The sequence below is a fragment of the Aptenodytes forsteri genome, unplaced genomic scaffold (assembly GCF_000699145.1).
Source record: "Aptenodytes forsteri isolate BGI_AS27 unplaced genomic scaffold, ASM69914v1 Scaffold366, whole genome shotgun sequence".
Lineage (NCBI taxonomy): Eukaryota > Metazoa > Chordata > Aves > Sphenisciformes > Spheniscidae > Aptenodytes > Aptenodytes forsteri.
This window is the reverse complement of record NW_008794621.1, coordinates 667,488-692,272: the sequence shown is the minus strand read 5'-3', so window position 1 is coordinate 692,272 and position 24,785 is coordinate 667,488. Positions and strand designations below refer to the sequence as shown.

The following is a 24,785-nucleotide window of genomic DNA, read 5'->3' as shown; positions in this document are numbered from 1 at the left end:
CTGCTGGAGGGATGTTGTTGCTGGTGTTTCTGGGATGGCTTTTTGGTTGTTTGCTGACATTTTTTTTAAAGTGCTGTCAAGTATTAAGTTCTCGGAATTTTTTTCTGTTGACTGTAGTAAACTTTGGATCAGGAACATTAGTGAGGACTTTTCTACTGTCTTAAATAAAATGTTCATTTTTAAACAGTCTAGCACTACGTGCAGTATCTTTTCCCTACATTTTGGTATGTTTTTTTTTCTCATTCTCTTTTAATTTTTTTTTAAATGTCCACCTTGTGCTCCCTGGGACCTTGGATTGTCCATGTGATCTCTTTTCTCTCTTCACGATTTTCTGCATGATATTGAAATGATGAAACTTTCTCCCATCTTAATTTTTGTTCAGTGAAACGACAGTCATAGAATGTCATTGTCATTTGATTGTCTTTACTGTCATCAATATGCCATAAATCAGTTAGACACCATTTAAGTGCCCATCTTTGCTTGACACTCAGCTGTCATTTTAAAAATATGCCTTTTTCTCTTTCTATACACTTCAGAGATGACCACTGAAACTGTGCTATTTAAATGCCTCAGAGGTGAATATATTTTTCATTTCCACTTTCTTGTCCTTGTTGATTGCACATGTTAAGAAGTCTCATGACATAAACCCCTGAAGAATGGTATTCAGGTAATCCCACAAGCATAGTGAAACAGACACTACAGCCCTGCAGCACACAATGTTTTTCCACTTAAGCTGTTGAGGGTAATGTTTGCCTCTTTCAAAAGCATCATACTAGTCATTCTTCAGATAGGAGCGTGTCATCCTCCACGAGGGCCACAAATATGTAGAGAAAAATGAGAAGTCGTGATAGTTCATTAATAAACAGTACTGGTAGATGATTCAAGGCTCTCAAGTTACATCAGAGCATGGATATGTCTTCCTAGTGCAGCTGGAAGCAAGATAGTGTCCTCCCACGATGACGGGAAAAGTGGTTATATCCCAAGTGCAGTAGGAAATATAGCCTGTTGAACACAAGAGTGGATCTGAGAATTGTTAAAGCAAAAAGCGTGACAGCCTTTCCACACCAGAAATAACTGACAGCAGGAATCATAGCCCTGGAGAGCTGCACCAACAGAGGAGGAGAGAGTGCAGCAAGAATAACATGAGGAGCAACAATCAGCAAGGAACAACTGGCTGTAATAAAATGGAGAAACAAGACAGCTGCATCTCAAAGGGAGCAGCCAGACCCAGAACGGTGTGAAGGAGAGAAATCCCAGACAGAACTAAAGGAGTCATAGCCCTAGATGAGCAGTCACAGCCAGATAAGAGAAGGGATGAAAGGGCACCAAGGACACTGTAGAGAGCCAGATAATATCTGAAGTAGTTTCTGTCAGCCTGCTGCATGCTTTGAAGTGTACTGGTTGAAGATTCTGGCAGCAATCAGAGCAGGCAAGACCAGTATGGAGTGTAACTATAAAAGTACCCTCAGTAGAATATGTCTTGCAAGTGACAAACAATAATCAAAACAAGGAAGAGGATGACTGGAATAGGGAAGAATATTCCTTTTTTTCCTTCCCTGTAAGCAAAATTAACCTCAGCAGCGAGATCAGTTACTGGCCCTGGCTTTGTAGTGCAAACAATTCATTATTTCCTAAACCTTTTCCTTCTTAACTCTGTGCCACTTCTTTAAAAATGCTTTTACCTGCTTTCTGTGTCTGAGTGATGGAAGGAAGATACATTTCTAATAGTAATAAAGGGGGACCATGCTCCCTGCCTCCCCTCAAAGGCAATGTTCTGCTTTAGGAAATCTGTTCAACTAAAAATCTGCACAAACAAAAATGCTCAGCTTCCCTGTATGTTGCAATAACAGTTCTGGCAAAGGAGAATTTAAGAAAATGAAAGCAGTGGCTCAAAAATGCTCAGCTTCCCTGTATGTTGCAATAATAGTTCTGGCAAAGGAGAATTTAAGAAATTGAAAGCAGTGGCTTGCTCACCCTTTTGAGTGTAATCCTCTGAAACTTTACAGCATAACATGTTCTGCAAGAATGTGGAAGAAAAGGAAGGCTAACTGCAGTCACTGGAAAGGCTCTCTAAAAACTTTGTGGTTTTACTTCTGTTCCTCAGGCACTGGGAAGGATATTGGCACTGTAATAACAAAATAAAACAACAACAAAAAAACCCCAAACAAAGCATCGATTCTGCCCGGTAAAATCAGGATTAGTATCCGTGAAATCCACTCAGTTCATGAGTACAATGAAATTGTGACAATATGCATCCATGAAAGGACCACAGAAAAGTGAGAGCAGCTCATTAACAGTGAAAGAAATACTACAGAAATACTTATAAATAGTAAAATATAATAAAACAGGTTTTATTTTTAAATATTCACATAACTACATCAGTAATATAAGATGGCATCCAGCTAGTTAAAAGTCTTACAATCCAGGTGGCTTCGCAACCCATTCCCTTACCGCAGTGTAAAGGGGGAGCTTTTTGTTCTCCCTGACTAATTTAGCCGTGATGTCATCTGTGAATGCCATTAAGTCCTGGGTGCGCATTTGCGTGATGCCGGTTTCTGTTCCATGACTTGTGAGCGCAGCAGGTGAGTGCCCAGATTACAGAAGGCGCTTTCAGGAGCCATTTGCTTGTAATGCATCGTAACAGAAGAATTATCTTGTAATGAAAATAATTTCTTTCTGTTTAGATAAAAAGGTTGTAGGTCATTACTGCTTCCAATATGACAGCCATTGAAACTCAGAGTTGGTGAAACCTTTGGGTTCAAGTTCAGAGCTGTCCCCAGAGTGCCTGACTTCACGGATGCAGGCTGTCCCACTCCAGCCGATGGGTGCTAGTGCGTAAAACTAGGCAGGTGCTTCAAGATACTTAAAATACCTGTGTTAAATAGGGCATTTGAGCACCTTCCTGACTCAAAACAAACTGTCATTAACCTTTTACACCATTTAGTGTATACCAAGATAGTATTTACTGAAGAAGAAACACAGAAACCACTGTGTGGTATATAAACAGCTACACACCTACAACACTTCAGGAGCGTTACGTTCCCCATGCTGGGGAGAACTGTATATGGGTTTGATTGGAAATAATAAAAATAGAGCACAAATGTTACTAAAAGCATTTTCTTTTAAAGAAGAGCTCGTTAGACTAGATTGCTCAGGTAAGGTAGAGAAATTGGGAAGACGCAACCTGTTGTGGTACAAGACTGTCTTCTGCCTGTTCCCTGTCAAAAGGCAGCAGCAAACAGCAGCTCCCAAGGGCTGGAGGAGGTGATCAAAGCAGAAATGGCAATGGTGGCTCACAACACTGTGCCCTGCCATCATTTCTTATACTTCTTTCCCCAACAGGGAGTAGAAGGAACAGAACTGTGCATCTGTGCCTCAGATGTTTTCCATGGCTTAAAATAAAGCGTTGATAAAGGTGGGTGTACATGGAGGTACCAGCCTATGCACCAGAGTTCCTGAAAGGCACTTGACTTTTCTGCTTCTCCGGCTTTACTTTGTAACGGTCATTTTCAGCAAAGGGCAAAACAGAAAGTACCTTTGTAAGCCTTTACAGATAGCTTCGTTTTTTTCCCCGAAGGGGTCCAAAAACAACGATGTCCAAGTAAAGGCAAGGGATGACTTCTGCTGACACACATCCTACTAGTTCAGATCAGTAAAACAAGAGCAACAATTACAAGCGTTAAAGTAACTTGGAACAAATTGTAAGAATTAGAAATAGAAAATAAACTGGAGGTAATGAAATGGAGTAAAAGGAAAAAAAGACATAAAAATATGATCAATATTTTGATCACAGTATGATCCTGGAGGCCTGCAGGATCTCTATTCAGGAGGGAACTCTGGAACAACCTCTGCCACACTGTTTTGTTGTTGTTGTTTTCTAAAGGTATGTTTAAGTACTGGATAATTTCTGAAGCTTAAAAGAGGTAAAGAAAGAGAGAAAGTAGAATGGCATGTTTAATTATAGTTAGTTGCAAATCAGTCTTAGGCGAATGGATTGAGATTCTTATGTGGTATTTAGTGAATTAAAAAAAAAAAAGGAATATTAATTTTCATGCTTCATGGAAACAAACCTGGTCAGACAGACCTGATTTCAATATTTGATGGGATTAAACGTGTGGTTGGTAAAGATAAATTGTGTTGAGACATAGACTTTTAGAATCTTTGTTTTATTATGGCATAATACTCTAGTTAAGAAAAAACAGTGCTATACCATATCACTACAGAACACATTGGCTGGATTAATAGATAGCTATCAGATCACACTCATCCCCAAGGTAGTCATCAGTGGAGAATCATCACAAATTCTGAGTTTTATTTCACTTAATTTGCTTTTGGATTCTCTGTGGAGCTGGTTGGTTAAGTGGTGACGCATTGCCTCTTTGAAGTGAAGTAACTGTGACCGTGTAAGCACTTCTGTAAGCACTTCTGTAAGCATTCATCATAAAAGGGAAAATCTTTGTCTGTTACTCCTAATGGAAAACATGGATTTGTCGAGCCAGTTTTCTTATTACAAGAGATTGTTAATACAGTGGATTTTAAGATGCACTAGTTTATTTGCTACTTACTTAACTTCTGATGATGGCCCATCTCCGTGAATAATGTCATCAACCTCTTGTGTTTGTCCATCCTTGAAGATTTCCTCATACAAGCAGTTAATGAAAAAGTATAACACGTTTTTGTCCTTGTCAGTGGTGTCAGAACATATAAGAGAGATTTTGGTGGTGAGGCTAAATAAAACTCCTGTTGTAAATGGAGTCCCAACAGCATTTTGTCTAGGTGACGGATACGTTTTATTATTCAAGGAAAATGATGTGACAATATCCACCTGAAGAACATGATTAGTTATGGTCATTTACCCCTGAATTTTGTTCTTTGTGTCATGTTCCTAAAATTTGCAACAGAATTTATGTCTAAGACAAACATTTCACCAAAGCTCATCTTACCATCTGACCATTTTGGTATTATCCAGCTCTAGAACAGCTGTGTTTGTCAGGATAGAAAATGATGATGATTTCCCAGTGAAAAGCTCTCCTTGAATATAATGTTGCTTTTTCAGTGATGTTTTGGCATCAGATAAATGGCCTTACAATCTATAAAAACAACGTAAGATGCCTTTATACATCTTTGATGATTTAGCACAATACTTTACAGGTTTATAGGTATATTTGCTGATTTTAAAAATATTGACTCAACCACACTGTAAGTAAAGTTTTAAAAATAGTGTAAGTTTTATTTGTTTATTAAAGTATATTCTGGTTTTATTGCTGAGTATCAACAACGTGTTAACTTGTGGATGTGCACTGCTTGTTAAGCAAATATAAATTGGAAATTATGTATTACTTTAAAAAGTAAAGATAAATTAAATGACTGATATTTTTTTCTAGTCTGTACTGTTAAAATGAAGTAGGGATAGTTTTTTTGGGCTCCTTTTAATGAATGTAGTCCCTTTTAATAATATGTTACCAAGTGCATGGAAACCAGTCACACCCGAATTCAGCCAAGTACATAGTTACTTGCTTAATTTTATATGTGTAATCTGTGGAATTTAAGTGGGGTTGCTTACATGTTTAAAGTACTTCAGCGTGTCACTAAATGATGGCCCAGACTAAGAACTTCAGGATTAGACTCATACTGTCACATTTTGTACTAGTATGCTGCATAGTCTGCATATACCTATCTCCTCCTTACTTCTTTTACGGCTTTTACATGGGTTTTCCAAAGGGAAAGCCTCTAGGAATTAATTGGATCATTTTACATTTCTGCCACAGGGAGGAAATCATAGGCACGTGTTTACTCATTTAAACAAATACATTCTGTTATCTTAATCAAATAAGGAAGCATTCACTCTCATCAAATTCACATGCATTAAGCTTCATTTTTCTTGTAGTATTTGGAGGTGCTGTTGGAGAATACAGAAAATAGGCAAGCTGGTGTGGTACAGTTCTCAGTTTCTGAAAATGAAAGAGGGATTTAGTGCTGGTGACTCATGATACAGTCTAATTAATTCCCTGAAAATAATTTCTCAGTGAGTACTTCTGCAGTTCCCAGAGATGAGATATTTTGGATAGAGACAGCTGAAGAATTCCAGAGAAGGCTTTGCAATTATCTCTGCTTTTACAGCTTGATAGAAGGACTTTAGCAGAGGTCTCTCAGGAGCCCGCCACAGTACCGTGTTGTAACTGATGGCACGAACAGGACACACTTGTTCCACAACTGTCGGGGTAAGGCCATATACCATGAAAGACGGTTCAGATTACAAAGGTAGGAAAGTAAAATACATTTCAGCCTGCCCTTCTGAGTGGGAGCTGAAGAATGGTTGGGCTTCTCCTCGTGGGGAAAAAGGAAAAAAGCGAGAGTGTATGGTGAATATGTTTGCTTAAGGAAGCACAGTTTAAATGCAACACCTGGATTTGAAAGTGGTTACCCAGTTCTCTTACAGGAGAACTAAGGGATGTCCGTTGATTTGCTTAAGGTCACACCAGTTGCTCAACAGGCATTACAGATAGACTTCTCCCATCTCTTGGTCCTCTTCTTTTAAGGTGCTGAGGGTGACAATTCAGTTAATTCAGTGCACTACGTGTAGTGTGGCACAACAACTCAGTTGACCAAGTTTTTGAATAATTCATTTACACACATATACACTATTCTGTATCTGCATTTGAGCAAATTCTGCAGATGTGACTTAGTCAAAACATATTTTTTGTGTTACATTTCTCCAGGATTTGACAGATTTCATTTTGTTTTTTAATTTTATGTAAGAGTTCTTTTTTAAATGTCACATTTTTGCTACATGTTTGATATACATTGTTCTTTCACTTTAATTCATGCTGTGTTTTTCCCAAAAAGCTAAATTTCATGGGGCATCCAGCTGTGGTTGCTTAGTACCAACAAAGAATGATTGTTTTGGAAAACGTGACTTGGATATTACTTGTTGGCTAGTGTTCACATTACAAAAATAACGTGCAAATGTGCATTCTTCGTGTGAGTGCTTGGTAACATGCTCTTCTAATATTTGAAATGAACTTAGAATCACAGAATTATCTAAGATTTTGAGAAATAAAGAATAATGTATGAATTCAGGAACTTGGAACTGAAATGAAATTATACTAATTTACTTAAGAACCCATTTGATTGTGGATACCCTTAGGCTTCTATGTGATAGAGTACTGTAAAAATATGTTCAACAATTTAAAAAAACCCAACCCAACCCGTATGCTGCTTTTATTAAATTTGCAGTTCTAAAAAAATCTCTTTCTTCAGCACATTTCATGAACAAAAGATACATTTCAACCATTGTTCAAAACATACTAACCAAAACTTGAAAGTTTCTGTGTGATCTTAAGTGATTCTGCTAAGGTAGTTCATGCCTGACTTGAGTGTATACAGCAGGTATGGCTCTGGGTTACTGGTGAGGGGCCACGTCATGGCCAAAGGGTAAAAGGGGGACTCAGATTTTTAAGAATATAGCAGAGAGGTGCAATGACTTATTTGCATTGGACTTCCCTGCTGAAGAATGGGTTGATTCCCATGCTCAGTTTATTTTTTGTAACAGATAGGTTGTGGGAACTATCAATTTGAGGTAGGTATATGGGAAACACTAACTAAAAGAGCTGAGTTAGTTGTTAGGAAGTCTGCAGAGCTGGGTGGCACCCACCTGCACGTTCTGAAGGTAACCAGATGTGGAGCTGCAGAACTTCTGGCAATGGGACATAGACCGTCCTTACAAACGGCTACTGTGCCCAAGAATTGCTGGGGTAATGTACAGAAAGGGCTCCAGGGCAAGTCCTGGGAGCTATAGGCTGATGAGTTTGACTTCCTTCTCTGGCAAGGTGGGGACTCTGTAGGATATAAAGAGTAAGATAACTGAGCACATGGATAAATATGTTGGTCTTGCCTGGACATAACTGCTGCAAAGGGAGATTCTGTCTCACTAACCAGCTGGAGTTCTTGGGGGGAGTCAGTAGACACTGGATTTAAAAAAAGTCTTCGATAAGGCACCTCACCTATAGCTCAGGGTATATAGTTTAAGGAGGGAACTAATTAATGTGTGTGTAATGTGACTGATTCATTAAAAAAAGAATACTAGTATGCATCAGGTATATATTAGTAGCCATCAAACTTTGTATATTGATTCTCATCTTGAATTAGGAGCTCTTTATGAAAGAATGGTGCCTTTGTGAGTGCCTGTATGTGGTCTAAGCCTTGTTTTAATCAATGAAGATGAAGGTGATTATAAGAAGTTATTATTGATAATAATATCTCTAAAAATAATATGAATAAAATCTAGTGTAATTGAGGTAGACGATAGAATAACTCACATTTCCCTTAGCTAGAGAGAAAGTAACCCTGATCTTGAATTGCAGGGATACCAGCATACAGAAAAATAACTGTAGGCCTCCTATCTGTGTCCCATTGTATTTGAAAAACAAGTGGTGCTATTACATATTAATCAAGACTGATTTTGAACTGACTGCTGCACAATAGAAGAACGTTAGTAAGTCACCTGTATTCAATGTTGGTTTGGGTTTTTTTTTTAAATGAGAGAAGAAAAAGGAAAATGGATGGGTAGAGGTTTTGTGGAAAATTGATGTATTAATTTTTTTTTCTTTTTTAGAAATTCAGTTGTGTGATTTTTGTTGGTAGTCCAATGCTCCTCTTCTCAGCACCTCACTCCCTGCTTACACCTTGGATACCATGGTGGTGTTTTTCATACCAGGATACTTCCTGATTTTAGCTTTTTTGTCACAAAAGGAGTTGTTCCGAACTAAATCAAAATAAACAGCTTTCGTTCCTAAACAAGGATGGCAAGGTGGACATTCAGTGAAGAAGAGATATATTGAGGTCTGTGTGATTATTATTACTGATATTTGGCATTACGTGAGATAAATGGATAGGTGAGCCTGCAAGATGCTATCTCAGACTTCACAAGCTCAGGGAGGTGTTTTTGCACTGTTTACGCTTTCACATTTTCTAAGGTTGCTCCGTAAGTTGCAGGATAAAATATCTTCAGAGGGATTCATGTAATCTCACTTGGGATGTTCACTGCGTAGGCTCCTGCAGTTGACTAGTCCTCTAACCTCCCTGTATCATCAGTGAAGATAAACAGGCACTTTTAGGGTGAAATTAATCTGTCCTATTTTAGATGCATGTCTTTGGATGAGATGAATCAGGATGAGCTGAAGTGTTTGCTTCTCTCTCCATTGCCTTTAAAAGGGAGTCAGGCAGCTGGCTCAGCTGTGTACAACTGAGTAAGCATCAGATAGCTGCAATGTAGGCATCTGCATTCAGTCAGATGAATCTCAGTCCTACGGTTAAAACAAAAACAACAAAACACACAAAAGCAGAACCAAAAAGAAAAAAGAAGTTGATGTTCCAGGAAAAAATGACAAGTTTTGGTAAGAAGGAGGACAGAAGAGCTATGCTTTTTCTGGGTCAGCCCTTTATGCTCTCTTTGCCTTCCCCAATCCAATCCATTTACAAAACGGTAGATTATTTCACCCTGACAAGAGTCAGCTGTAGTTCATGGTTTGTGTTTTGTGTTGGTGACATTTTTCTCTCGAGTACTTTTTAGAATACCATCATAGTTTTTGGTCCTTAAAGGAATAATGCGGAATGAGTTCACAGCTCGTTTGTATCTCTTCACACATGGCCCCTTGCCCTTGCCTCCTAGCTTCTGCATAATCCTGTGTGCTGGTTTACCGATTTTTACATTGTTCCCTTCACTGCAACTGCTTCACCAGTTCATTATTTTAAGTGCTTTTCTTTGCTGTCTGCTCAGTACAGAACATCCATCTTCAGCTAGCAAGCACACTGCCCTCTCTTCAGGGCCCTCTCTTGAATACCTACCTTTGCTGGTTTTCTTACATGAAAGTATGACAATGTAGAATAAACCGAGATATCATATATGTTACATGACTGTATATATAGAAAAGGATGGTGTCACACCAGTTTTATAGCTCCACAATGCAGAAATTCTTGGGAACTACTTACTAGTACAGAACTTTTGTAACAGAGTGGGGAATCAGTCTCTGTATGGTCTTTTTGGACAATGCAGTTGAATTCATTTCACCTCACTTTAGATGTCTGCAGTGCAGATACATATGAGCTAGTCACCCAAGGCTACTTTTGGAGTGAATTATAAGAGATGGGTGCTTTTAGGGTACAATTCTCCCAATCTGTTTGGAGATCTAATTTAAGATGAGATAAAGTGCACCCAGAAGTGACTGGCGCTGTCCATTGACTGTAAAGGAAGTCTAAACAACTAAAGTAATTGTAGGCACAAATGCTACAGATACTCGCATTTAGTCAGATGTGTCCCCTCCTGTGTGGCTGTGTAACAGTACTGTGTTGTATGCAGTAGTCATATTTTTGTTGGTTCATACATAAGACTTACTTTTTTTTTCCTGTTAAAGAAAATTCCATTTGGTACTTTCTTTTGTATAAGAAATGATTACAGGATGCAAGTTGCAAGTGAAACAATCAGTTTAAGAAATCAGATATAATAAAATTCGATCATTCAATAAGTCAGAGAATTAAATTAACTTACAGTAATTGTGACCTGTAGTGATGCCACAGGATCAAAAAATGTAGGAGTGAGTCTTTAAAAATTAGTTTCATTTAATCTGAGATCAAGGTTGCAATCACGTTATTTTATGTTGGCATGGAGAGAATTAGACAATGCCTTAGCTGTGACTCTGCATTTTGTAGATTTCAAAGACAAGTTCAGCTCACATATAAAGGAATTTTACTCCTAATTTTAATTATGGACAGTCTTTACCACGGTGTGAGTGTGCAAACTGGTTTCTTCAGGGGAAGAAAGAGCATAAACTTACAGCACTTCAACCAGTGTTGGATAATTGCCCATGAGCATGCTTTTTCCCAGGAGCACTTTGCAGAAAAGGACTGTGTGTGCAGTTAGTTTCCATGGAGTAGCTGACATGTTCTACCTTCCTTTCCTAGAGCAGTGCTGAGGCTGAGGAAGCTTTGACTGTGTCATAGGTTATATGAGGAGCATGCTGGGTGGTCTTCGGCAAATGATTTCACTAAGTTGTGCCTCAGTTTCCCTTTAATTTGCAGGATATTGATATCAATATCTTAGGAAGCACTCATGAGATCTGCTAATGAACAAGTGCTTCACCAGAGCCAGGTAGTGCCATTAATCATTGACTGAACATCCAGTGTATTTGTCTGAATAGACCTTTATTAAGACAGGGTACAATGGCTTAAGGTGAGTCAGATTTTACACTGACAGGAACATAGGTACGTTTTTTGAATAGGAAAGAATTGCTTTCCACTAGACCTGTTAAACCAATGTGTTTTACCTCTTGACAAGGTACTGAGTCATCCACAGCCTGGAGGAAAGCACTTAAATCATCAATAAATGGCCATTCTGCCCTGTAAGAGAGCCAGGTTCACTTCTCAAGACTCCATACATCATTCCTCGGTTGGGCAAATGTTGGCAGAGCAGAAGTGGCCCTGAAAGTGAAGTGGGGAGCAGATAGGTTGCATGTCAGGGCGTTCAGGGAACGATGCTGACAGGTTCCAAAGAGCATCCTCTGCAGCAGGACAGTTTTGTTGTGATTTAGGATTTTTCTGTAGGTTTAGGTCTAGGTCAGAGAAGCCTTCAGAAGGTATGGAAGCGTAGGTCCTCTGAACTCCATCTAGTTCACTGCTTGCTAGGCAGATAGGCAGTGAAAATGCTAGCACATTTGGCCATTCAGAAGACCCCAAGGCTGTGTGTTCCATTGCTTCTGTAATTGAACTTACTGCACATACCTTCTTTATGTCCCAGGACTCTCTGGTTAGGGTCATCCTCCAAGCTCCTCTTTTCAGTAAGCCCCTCTTCCTTATGGCAGTTACTCTGCATACCTCTTGCTTTTTAATCCTTCTCCCTGCAAAACCATTTCTCTTCATCTCCAGTGAGAGTGCCAGTGTTTGCTGCCTTTCCCTTTCCTTCCCAGAGCTGGGAATGTCTTGATTGCTTCTGCTCTTCTTACGAACGTATCGCTGTTCTCTGTTCTGTCTGCTTCCGAAGTGCAAGAAAGGTTGAAATAAGTTGTTTCCTCCCTTTTCTTCCTCCCATTTCTTTTCCCTCCACACCAAGGGCTGCATTTGCTCCTGTTTCTCCTGCCTTCTCCCCAAGGCAGTTTTTTCCCCTTGAGGTTCTCTGGTTTTCTGTTTTCCACTTTTTCTTCAGAATCCCTTTCCTTTTCTTCTCTCCCCTTTCCTATACTATCCTTCAGGAAAAAAGTCATGAAGGCGTTTGCCTTCCCTGTGTGGGGAAGATGGCAGAGCTGGAACAAGCATATTGTTGTTCTGGAAGCTGTAAGTAGGACTTCTGGATTTCCTGAAGGTAAATAATTGGTAGAAAGTACTTCTAAAGTGGCTGTGAAAACGGATGGATCCTGAGAGAGTAGTCCTGCCTTTGTGCCTTGGATCTCCTATTCAGTCTTTAATTGCTTTTTTATTTTGTTTGGTGGGTAAGGGTCATCCATAGTTCCATCCAACGTGGCTAAATCTTACCTGTGAGAGGAATTTTATAAATTTTTTTTTACGTGTGTCTGACAGTTCGTGGTCTCTGGATTAAAAAAGACTCTGGTACGTGTGTCTGACAGTTCGTGGTCTCTGGGTTAAAAAAGACTCTGTGGGCAAGATCATATGAAGGTATTTGCTTGCTTACCTCTCACAGAAATCAGTAGAGTTAAGGTGCCTATGTAAATATGCCCGTTGCTACTATGTGAAATTTAAACTGTGAGAAAGAAACAAGGGGACCCTGGAATACCAACAAGTGAGTAGGAAAAGGGATGTGTGGTGAGCGGAAGAATGTCTTTGTCGTTAAGGATTTGGACTGATCTCTTTTATGTATTTTTGGTTCTGCTACAGATGCTTTGGGTTGCCTTGCCCAAGTTACTTATCGTATAAATAAGATTTATCTATTTCTTAGATTTTTTTAATCTCCTGTTTATCTGCTTAGACAGATTTGTCTGGTATTTATCTGCCTAAACATCTCTGAGAACTTTACTCATTCTGTTCCTCTGGTAAACTAAGGGTAATAATGACCTATGGTCTTGTCTGTTCAGGTAATAATCTGTTTTAATAGGGATTATTTTCTATGCTACTGTGTGTTCCAGACATGATTGGTCTCCCAGTCAGATTAGGTCCCGCCATAAAAACATAGCACAGAGTTAATAAGGCAAACACCATCTTTTGGTTTATCCACTGTTCAATTCTTATAAGCAATTACAAACATCTCCTGAATTAAGTTTTTCTGTTTTTTTTTTCCAGTTACTTTAGTAACTATATATTATTTGTTGTTGCTGCCTATTTGAAGAACTTGTTGTGTTTCTTAAGATTTACTAATAATTTACTAATCTTTTTGATTTATGTCACTATTTCAAATGTTGGTTATTATAGATAATTCCTTCAGTACTTCAAAAATAGGCACTATACAAAAAAATGAGTGGAACGTGTTAAACAGCCCAAAAATTGGACAGCTGTTGAATTCCAAAACTATTTTGAACTTTAACCTAGCAGGAAAAGACATAAAATCTTGCTTTGAAAGCTGAAGCTAGAGAAATTCAAATTAGTAAAAAGATGCACATTTTCACTGTGAAAGTAAATATGAGTTGTGACAAGTTATGTAGTACTGTGAAACATTTTCCTTTTCTTGAATCTTCCTAAAATAGATGCTATTGTGTAAAGAGAAGCAATAGGGCTTTTGCCTAATACACTGTTTGACCTCTATTAATGCAGGAAGTCAGATTGCATTGTTATAATAGTCCTTTTGGCTTTAGAGCCTGTGAATTTTTGAATCTGTGAAATGTTTCTTTTTTTTTATTTTCTAATTGAGCATTAACCTAATTCCTGAACCTACATCTATAGATGAGGTGGTTGAGTTCTAGCATCATGTTTTCTTATGGCCTTTGATTCACTGACTTTAAATCAAAAGTGTCCTCCCTCTCATGCAGTGATCAGTACTAAGTATAACATTTGATTAATGGGATTGGAAGGCTGGTTGTCTTGAAATTGGATTGCAAAGTGGGATATTATAGCTAAATCATCAAATCAGATCTGCAAAGATATTTCTGCTTGAAATAGAGCACTTGTACAAGGGGAAAATACACAGCAATTGTGGTTCTAAGAGGGAGTGAGAAAACACAATAGGGATGCCTTAAAGAAAGCTACTCTGGCAAGTATCTATGTTTCTTGGTGTAAGTACTGAGAATTAGAATCACCTGTGAAACAAAAGAAATTTTTTAGATCTCTCTTCTTTGCCTGAAGGGGCAAAGGGATAAGAACTGGTATAAGTAGAGAAAGAGTGTTATACAAGTACTTGCCTCTTTGCATGGCAGTCTGGGAAATAAGCTGACTATTAATAAGTCAAATATGTATATCCACATCTTATAAAATTCTTATGAAAATGATCCACTTCCAGATCATTTGATCTTGAAGGCTTTTACAAAGGAAAGTAGTGTCACTAAGTCCTGATTTACAATAGTATAATGGAGGTAAAAATATTATGAATAACCACTGTGGTAGAATTTAGCATGGATGTTATTTTTTGCCCTCATTTAAAACTGTGCAGTACTGCTGAGTGCCCAGAAGGCCTGGGCGCCACCAGCTGTGGAGCTGACATATCTGTGCTCCAGCAGTGGAAAGAGTGTGTTTCACGACCTGCGCCTTATTCAGTATATGGGGCAGGATATGAACAATATCAGTCTACTTCCTCACTTCTCCTTGTAAGCATTTGCATTATCTTCTCTCTCTCTTTTTCATTCCAACACAAATAAAGATTATATTAATCACAGGTTTCGAAGATGATAGTGTTGGATGGAAATGCCTACTTCAGATTGTTTATTGTGTAACTTGTAAGCATTTGCATTATCTTCTCTCTCTCTTTTTCATTCCAACACAAATAAAGATTATATTAATCACAGGTTTCGAAGATGATAGTGTTGGATGGAAATGCCTACTTCAGATTGTTATTATTGTCATGCACATGCAAAACCGGTAACTTCTTTTTTTCTCTATTATTTCCCACAGGGTGCAGCTCTAATTCGAATGTTGGCTAACTTTATGGGTCACTCTGTGTTTCAAATGGGCTTACAAGTAAGTAAAGGCATTTCTCTTTGTGTAGGTGTGCTTTTCTAGCAGTTTCTCTTTCTCTTTTTTCTTTTTAAACTATATTTGCATCTATCTGTGGAAATGTTTCTTTACTTCAGGACCATCTGAGGCACCAACATGTCCCTGAAGCTGAATTTGACGGAAGTCACTGAGTAGTGTAACACACATTGTGGTGCCCCCAGTTTCACCTATGTTTCTTGATGTATCAAGCGATTGCACTTTAACTGGCAAACGGTTTTGTGTCCATTTTGAACAGATTGCCACGTAAAAACCATTTTATCCATGTGACAACTGTGTGAAGGGTTAGCTGAGGAAAGAGCTACTTCTCTTCAATTACATTTGCGTGCTGGTATAACAAATAATAACAAATGATGTCAAGCCAGCTAGAAAATACACAGCCCTAAAACTAGTAATGCTTTTCAGATAAATGTTTTTGCCTTCCCTTCCCCCATAGCAAAATCCCTGAGCTTTATTTTTACCTTTGATAAGCATGGAGTGGTCTCTGCCTTAACGATGTTTTGAAAACTCACTCTGCCTTTTAAAAGAAATTTAAAGAGGTAACATTTCTGTACGAAGAGAAAGAAATTCAACATGCTGATTACCAAGGATGAACTCTTTTCAGCAATAATTCAGCACAAATGAGTGTTTCGTAAACTATTTAAAAACAAACAAGCCAAAGCATAAAAAACAATGCGACTCCCTCGATTCCATTGAAATGTGCTTGAGTAAATCATGTTACAGGCAGCTGTGATTGATGAATTATGTATGATGCAGCCTGCTACTTAGAAGTGTCCTTTAAAGTAAATTGATGTTCACCTGAAATACAATTATGCTAAGATGGAAAGAGCAATCAATCTTATCTGTTCTTAGTAAGCTTTTCATTTTGAAATTTAAATAAACTACATCTAGGATTTTTTAACAGAATAATTCTACCTCTAACCAAAATAAATTGGAAGATAAAATATAAACCAAAAGTTAAATAAATGCCTTGGTTATGTCAGAGAGGTGTGTTCCATGTAATAGGCAATGAAAGGCAACCTGCTGGGGAAATACAGCTCTTTTTGGAGAGTTTACAGGGCGTTCAGGGTTTGCAGCGTAACTTCTTCACAGGACCCAGTTGGATCGTTTTCTTAGTTGTAACATGAGGTCAGATCAGTTAGATAATCTTCTTATCCAGATAAGAAATCTTGAAATCAAAAGTTTCCTTTATAAAATCTTGTTTATGTCACAAAACCCTCATCTCATTTAAGCCAACAAGACTTCTGTCCTTAGTCCAGCAAACTCCATATTGCAGCCAGAAACTTTTGCCTGCACAGATCCATTCATATGGAAATTCAATAGCACTTTTTCCCAAAAAAGCATTTTATTCAGGATTTTAGAAGGGGAAAGTTTTAATACGTACATCTCAAACCCCATTTTTCTATTTTCTTCTACGTTTGCCTGAGAAATAACAGTCTGTAAGTTGTTCTGAAATAAATTTAGAAAAAAGTTCAGATCAAAGAATAGGGCTATGCAGGGATTAAATAATCATAATTACCATAAAGTTGTAATGGAGCTTTGTTTTTTGATTTGAGTGGTTCCCTATTGTTTCTGCTTTTCACCAGTTCTACTCTAAATAGAAACTCTTCTGTTTGCTAATGAAAGTCTATGAAAAATCTAACTGTGAAAATCTGACTAGTGAAAGTCTTGGCATCAGTTCAGTACGAAGATGATATTCTAACTTCTTTTATAAAAACTGTTTGAAATCCAGATAGAGATTTTCTATGTGTGTGTATCCAAGTTGAACAAAATAAAACATAAAGTTCGTAAGCTTGTTCATAAGCTACAAATTATACAATTGGAAATGTCTGTCAATCATTTAATTCTTTGTGTTATGTGGATCTAACAAAATAGTGTTCCTGCACTGTAGAGTTGGGAGGCTAGCTTTGCTAATGATAAGGGGAACTGGAGGACTAATTTACCCTTTCTATCATGCATTGGTTTAGGCTTTTTAGCTCTTTAGCCCTGGCAGCATTACTTGGGATTTAGCATTATGTTGCCTTGAATCCAGTTTTATCATGGAATTCTGATGTTCAGCTAAATGGCCTTTCTCAAGGATAGCTGCAAAATCGAGTATTACTACTATTTATAAATCTCTTCAAATAGCGAATACTCTGAAAGTGCACTTGACGGTTCATTCCTCCTGGGTTATTCTAATGGCTTGCTGAGTAACTGAGTTCTGAAGGACCTTCGCTTTATCTTATTTGTTTTGTTTTTCATTAGCCTCCAGTACATGGAGCACATCAGCGTTAACAGTATTATTATTATTTCAATTCTTTTTAGTGTATTAGATATGTCCTTATGTGTTTCACAGGTGATAAAAAAGAGTATTCCTGTAGTCTTATTACAATAGCATAAACCAAAATGAGTAGCCCTTTATTTGTGTTTGCGTTGAGTGTTTGTGGTTTCATCAAAATCAAGGTATGATTCATCATCTAATTAAGAGCTACAGAATCAGAGCTTTTATATAAGAGAAGCTACATCAAATATGCTAACCTTTGGGTTAAGGAGAGGAAAAGATAAGGTTTAGAGCAAGAAGCAAATGGGGTAGCTACCTTTTTTGGTCGTTACCACTTTTTTCTTAATCTAACTACATGCTATCACCTGCCAGGTGGACTTTTTGAAGAGCAGATCAAGATGTCTTGGGGGAAAAAAATCCCTTATATGTCAAAGAAAACAATCAATTGTGTTAAAAAGAAGAAAAAAGTTGATGAAGGAGAGTGGGACTCTTTGTTGGATATTCTATAACAATGAATATGAGTTGAAGGAAATGTATAAAGGTGCACATGATCCCTAACAGTTCAGCAAACTGTTCTGTTGAGGAGTCTGCAAGGAGGTAAAATTGTAGTAGAGATGCTCAGGTTTACAGCGTAGATGGCTTTGGAAAGATTCACCTCTGTCAAGAATAACTGGCCTGTTCCTGTCACGGTAAATAGACTGTGAAAGACCATTGGATTATAGTGTGGAAGTTCCACAATAAAACTGCAGCCAAGAGACTACCTAGTGAAGGTATGATTTTCTGGAAGCCCTTCAACGACATATGATGTCTTGAATCATTTGACATTTTCAAACAGAAGATTTAGTAAGAAAGACAGAACTTTCTCACTGTTTTCACATAGTACTCCATAGACAAAACCGAAAGAGAACATATTTATATTGGCTGTAATGAATACTTGAATAATGACAGTAATAACCACAGCTGGTAACACTTGCATACGAGAAAGCCACAGCTATTATTTTTGTAGAAAATGTCTAATAAACCCTTCCTTCTCACAGTAGGTGATTTCTTTCTTTTTCAAAAGTCCTGACATCTTTCATGATGTGCAAAGTTTCTTATGCTCCAGGGAAATTCAAGAGGTGCACGTCACTGAATGCCAGTACTCTTCTTACAAAGTGGTGTTGCTTTTCAGTCAAAAAGCCATTAATCAGCTAGACAGCGATTAGAGTATGAAGAGGCTTGGTCAGCACCACTTGCTCTGATTATGCTTCTGAACTGCATAGATTGGTAGAGGAAGAAGCTGTAAGTTGGCCTTATCATTCAGTCATCATTCAGGCAGTAATATGCAATATAATATTAGATTTGTGTGAGATTTTAATCTGTAGGCTGTTGTTCCTAATCTGTGTGCTTGAAATAGATGGTTGCTTACATGACTGATGTCACAGTATTAAATTTCCTGGAAGGTTTTACTGCTTTATGGCAAGGCACCTCTTCAAGTTATCAGTGGGGATTTTTTCATATTAAATATAGAGAGAAAGCCCACTGATTTGAAGGTCTGGTACTTAGATGTACCTTCAGCTCTGTAATGAGACATTTCTGCACTGGTTTATTTAAATTTTTCTTATATTTGGTTTGATTATTTTGGAGCCTCATCTCTATTACTGTACGTTTGTCAACACTGCATTTCATTTGCCATGTGGCAGCTCATTGATCACATAGATCTGTATCCTTTTGAACTTCACTTGCTGCTATGTATGTGTTCATCACTCACTCTGATTTAGTGCATCATCAGCAGTTTGAATTAGTTACCGTACGAGTCTCTGCTTCTGTGATAAATTAACTGCTTTTGTACTTTAGGCTTCACATTGTACATTTGGAAGAAGAATTTCCATACAGTGCTTTGGAGCTGTCTTTTTTGGTGCTGTTGAGTGGCCACTGTATTGAAACAAATTGGTCAACCTTTCAGAGGAGCTGTCTGGGGAAATGTGACATGCAGGCTGTTAAATACAGCAAGGTTCAGATTTCAATCACTTTTTACTATCATAAAGCTGGCTAGTTAGACTTTCTTTCATCTACACTGCTTAGTATTTCCTGCTTTTTAGACACCTCTGTGCATGCCTGTGTTCTGTTTGAATTGTGGCAGTCAATGTGAAACCCTATCAGAAACTTTCTAGGTATATAATAAAGCTCTAATGTGCTATTTTCCATATTGTTTGCCACTTCTGTCCAAGAATCTAGTAGTACAAGAAATGTATTCATCTATTTCCACGGTATTATCTTATAATCTATTTTTTACATGGTATATCAAACAGGTTTCAGTGCACCCATTTTATCATACCTATTTATTATATCTTTATTCCCAGTTCACAACAGTTAGCTGTATGCTGTTTAAAATAAGACATCATTAGAGACTTCTTAATAGAGTTTGCTGTAAAAACAAAAAAAATCAGGCACCTTAGGATCAGGCTCAGTGAAGCAATGAGCTGTGATGCTGTCCCTGGTTCAACAGTGCACGTGGAACTACCTGGAGTCTTCCTTTGCTCAGTGGGAGGATGTAACTTTTGCCACCAGGCAGGAGCATCTTTACAGCTGGAGAACCTCTGGTGTTGCAGCTGGTGCATTTAGTAGATGTCAAGTGAAGTGCTTTTCAGCTAATTCTGCACCCATCTCCTCTAGTTTAGAAGAGCACAGAGTATATGACCTTGGTGAACATCGAAGTATCACCATGGGCATACTGGCTATGGCCTCTCCTTAAGTTAGTTGCTACTGATCCCTTTATTTTTTAAACTGTCTCACTTCTACTGACAGTTGTCAACAAGATAACTTGAGCGTGCTAAAAGCGGGACATAGGAAGTCATAGGAAATCTCATAGGAGCTGACATCACTGTTTTCTACACTGCATGTCATACGCTATTGATAACATCTTTTGCCTTTTCTGGCCCCTCAGAATTTCTCATGCTTCTAATTTACATCACTCTGGATTTTAGGCTTACATTTGTTAAATGAATTCAGTGTTATGGACTTTTTCTGTAGCTCTTCCCACCATGACTTAAGTAGGTCAGTAAAAGTTTAAATAAAGTTCTGTAAGTCGCACTGTAACAATATTTTTTTCCTTTGAAAGTGTTAAAGATGTACAGCTTAGTAAGGAACAGACTCGGATATCACTACCAAAAATGGAAGTCCTTCCTCTAGCTCCAAGAGGAGTTGAGTGTACTATGTATATAGCAAAATGCTTCTGTTTAAAGAAAAAATGTGATTGAAGATGCGTAATTTAAATGTACAGTTATTGAGAAATGCTAAAGTTAATTTTATCTTTGCATTCTTTTCCTTTTTTGTATGCACCTTAACCAGGATAATAAATTATGCAATTGCCCAGTGTTTTCTACATAGGGCAATGTCTGATTCAGTTCACAAAGTGGACCATGCTAACTGATTTGTCCTTCTATTCAGTAGTTTTGTATACTTCTCATTTGCTTTGTAGCCCCAGTTCCTAACTGCTACATACGATTTTCTTAAATGCCATCCAGTATGGTATCAGAGTGCATCACCAACAGTTAGTGAACAGAAGACATAAACCTCATAGGGAGGGAAGGGGTGGTGCTAGCCTCATTTTATAAATGGAGATCTAGGCCCACAGACATTTAAGTTAAAATTTACACAAGTGTGGAGTATGCAATATGAGATGCCCAGTGCAGCACTTTTCCCTCCTATGTGTGCTAACTGATTTGTCCTTCTATTCAGTAGTTTTGTATACTTCTCATTTGCTTTGTAGCCCCAGTTCCTAACTGCTACATACGATTTTCTTAAATGCCATCCAGTATGGTATCAGAGTGCATCACCAACAGTTAGTGAACAGAAGACATAAACCTCATAGGGAGGGAAGGGGTGGTGCTAGCCTCATTTTATAAATGGAGATCTAGGCCCACAGACATTTAAGTTAAAATTTACACAAGTGTGGAGTATGCAATATGAGATGCCCAGTGCAGCACTTTTCCCTCCTATGTGTCTTAGCACTTACGGATCGGAAGAGTTTATGTGTTCAAAGCACAGCTTCCACTGGCTTCATCGTCAGCTGTGAGCGCTCAGCGTGGCTGCAGCTCAGCCTCTGTGGGCACCAAGGTGGGCCTCCAAAAATGTCGATCATACAATTAATGTTGCTATAAATAAATCAGTGAGAGTGGAGTGGGGGAAATTGGACCAATGCGATTAAAATAAAAAAAGATCCATGAAATTTGGATATCTATTTTGAAACCCAAGAAGATGTTCTGTCAAAGTATTTAGCATTATAAACTATTTCAGATATTCAGAACAGACTTCACATTGGGTGCAGTCACAGAGCCCAGCTCTGCTACAAATCAGGCCACAGGGCCGTACGTAATGCACCCACAATTATAGCAGCCACCCATCATGACTGCTGGTGTTTTTTGCCCAGTATAACATAGGTAGGTGCTGTGCAGAGAGAGCGTTTTCCTAAAATGCTGCATTAGCAGAATATTCCTGTTTGGTTATATTAACTCCTTTCCCTCCTTCTGCTCTGCTTTTTGTCCCCAGTGCATTTGGATCAGACGGTTTTCTACCCCGGCTGTCGGGGATTGCCGAGAGAAGGGAGAGACGGGCTCTTCGCTTTGTGCTTCGGAGCTCTAACCTCCCTCTGAGCTTAGGCAGCTGTGAGCCGTCGGTACAGGGAGAGAGAGGGACTCTCTAACTGCTAGGTCACCTAAAGTTGATCAGTGCTAGGAAAAAGCACGTTCTTGAAACAAGATCACTTTCCTTCTGACCTCTAGACCTCTGCTCCAGTGCATGGGGACAGCAGAGCTTTTCAGAGGAAAGAGTGCCAAGAAAAGGTAAAATGTGGTATTTTTCCATACTTTTGTTCTGGTGTTGACTGAAATTTTGGAGAAGAATTCGGTCTGAGACAGACATTTTGAAGACAAGATTTCAGCTCAAACAGTTACATTTTGGCCACATTGGAGGTCCCAGCAGGGAGAGTTAATAAAGAGTGATGATGGCATGTGCTGGTGAACCTCAGTAGCTGGCCATGTCCCCAGTGCCCACGTTCAGAGCAAGGTTACGGTCAGTGTCACCTTCATTAGGAGGAAGTTGTGCTGTCCTTCAGCTAGGATAAAATGTTGCTTTATTGCTCCATTGCTAAAGCTTCTTAAAAAAGAAAAACAATTAGTATACCCACGATTTATTTACCTTGTTAAGTTTGTTTCCTCAGAACAGGATTGCCCTTTACGACAATGTTACAATCAGTCATATTACAGATCCTGCGTACTTATTCACTTAGTGTGCTTTCAGTGAGCTTCTCTTATTTTGTTGCATGAGAAATTCAGTTATGACTATTTTCTCCTTCAATTTTATTATAGGAATTATTAAGAGGAAGAATGAAAGGTATGAATTCTCAGATAATGTCAGCGGGCTGAGCGGCTATTTAAGAAAATGTTTTCTTTTGGAATAAAATTATACTGTTCTGATAGGAGCTCAGTGGCAACCTCGCCTCTGTTGCTATGAGGCAGCACAATGGACTTTACAGGGTGCTGGAAGTACATGTTTTGTGTGTGATTCTGCCGTCCTCGTGCAATCAAAATTTCTATTAGCTTTTTAGAAGTCAGTGGGGATATTTCCAGCACAAAGATTGCAGGATTGAACTCATAGTTAACACTTAATACACATTGGAAATGAAATAAATCTGCTTCTGTTCAGCCCAGTGGAGGACATTCAGAAAAAAGCTGAATCCCTACTGGATAAACAGGCTGTCATCAAAACTCTCTCCTTCTCCTTCACTTTCTTCTCCTCCTCCTTCCCCTTCCCCTTCCCCTTCCTCTTCCTCTTCCTTTCTCTACGTACATTTAAAGTTCCATTACTGTAGTTAGGTAGACACAGTAGCATATAGCCAGATGTAAATGCTAATGATTTTTAAGGTGTCTCCATTTTGCAAAATTAAATGCAGCTCTAGTGACTGTATTGTATGATGGTCTTTTGCACCATGCGAAACATTTGCTCAATTGAATCAAACAACAAATAACTTACAAGCAAAGTCGAAGCTTCACTGTTATTGCTTTCCTATCTGTTATACATTGTTACTGTACAAATGTTGCAGGTCATTATGATCTAGACACAGTGACATGCACATCATACTTACAATAAGTTTTCTCAAGTGATTTATGGTGACCTTTTCATAATAAATAGCATTAATTTCTTTCCAATTCTGGGGCTTCTATAGAAAAATTATTACAGAAAAGTACACCAGAGATTTTTTGCCTGATTAGCAATCCCTGGGCATGGTTCAAGTTAATGCAGAGGAATGAGCAGCCAACCTGTCACAATTAGCGGGTGCATCCAAATATCTCTGGAAAACATTCCATCATTTTTGTGTGCATTAAAAATACATTTACTGAGCAATATCTGGTTTTAGGTTCAAGTGTATTATACAACCAAACAAAGCAGAACTAAAATTCAGTCAAATATATGCAGTTCAATTCCAGAGAGTACCTTATTTCTATAAGATTTGTTCTTAGCTCAGTAGTTTGGTACCACTACCAAATAATATATCAAATACATTTTTCTTTAAAGCCAAGCTTAATATACTAGCAGGTATCTCACTGCATAGCAGATACCATCAGACTCTGCTACGCAATAACTCTGCAATCCTTCTAACTGTTCCCTTTAGACTTCTCATGCAAACTGTTTTGCTACCAGACTGCGATTGCTGTTGCTGTGCTTCAAAATGGAACCTCCTTCCTCTTCATGTTAATAACTAATAGGTGAAGCTGAATTTTACGAGGGAAATAAACCTCTCCATTTAATAATTCTGATCTTTTAATAAGGATTCCCACCAAAGCAGGATATATTTTAAAGTAGCTGGAAATTTGCCTGAGTACAAATTTTGAGTCTGTTTTAGATGCCCCATTCACATTGGATTCACTGAATTGCAATGCAGAAGAGATCTATTAATTGCAAAATTGTGTTTCTTACGGTGGTTTGAGGTTTGATTCTTTTCTCGTGTTGAAATGAAAATGACAGGGCCATATTGATTTTCATAGAATCATAGAATAGTTCGGGTTGGAAGGGACCTTTAAAGGTCATCTAGTCCAACCCCCCTGCCGTGGGCAGGGACATCTTCAACTAGATCAGGTTGCTCAGAGCCCCGTCCAACCTGACCTTGAATGTTTCCAGGCATGGGGCATCCACCACCTCTCTGGGCAACCTGTGCCAGTGCTTCACCACCCTCAGCGTAAAAGATTTCTTCCTCATATCTAGTCTAAATCTACCCCCCTTTAGTTTAAAGCCATTCCCCCTTGTCCTGTCGCAACAGGCCCTGCTAAAAAGTTTGCCGCCATCTCTTTTATAAGCCCCCTTTAAGTACTGATAGGCTGCAATAAGGTCTCCCTAAAAGCCTTCT

The 24,785-nt window shown here is 38.4% G+C and overlaps 1 protein-coding gene across 1 annotated transcript in view; it reads left to right on the top strand.

Moving 5' to 3' along the window:
* The window catches only part of TRHDE (thyrotropin releasing hormone degrading enzyme), a gene marked incomplete at its 5' end in the record, with an annotated part of 227,475 nt that overhangs the window by 119,854 nt on the left and 82,836 nt on the right, over positions 1-24,785 (top strand). The window contains one exon of the mRNA XM_009273209.2: positions 15,043-15,108. Within this exon, the coding sequence (XP_009271484.2) occupies positions 15,043-15,108 (66 nt within the window). The remainder of the gene's footprint in view (positions 1-15,042; positions 15,109-24,785) is intronic.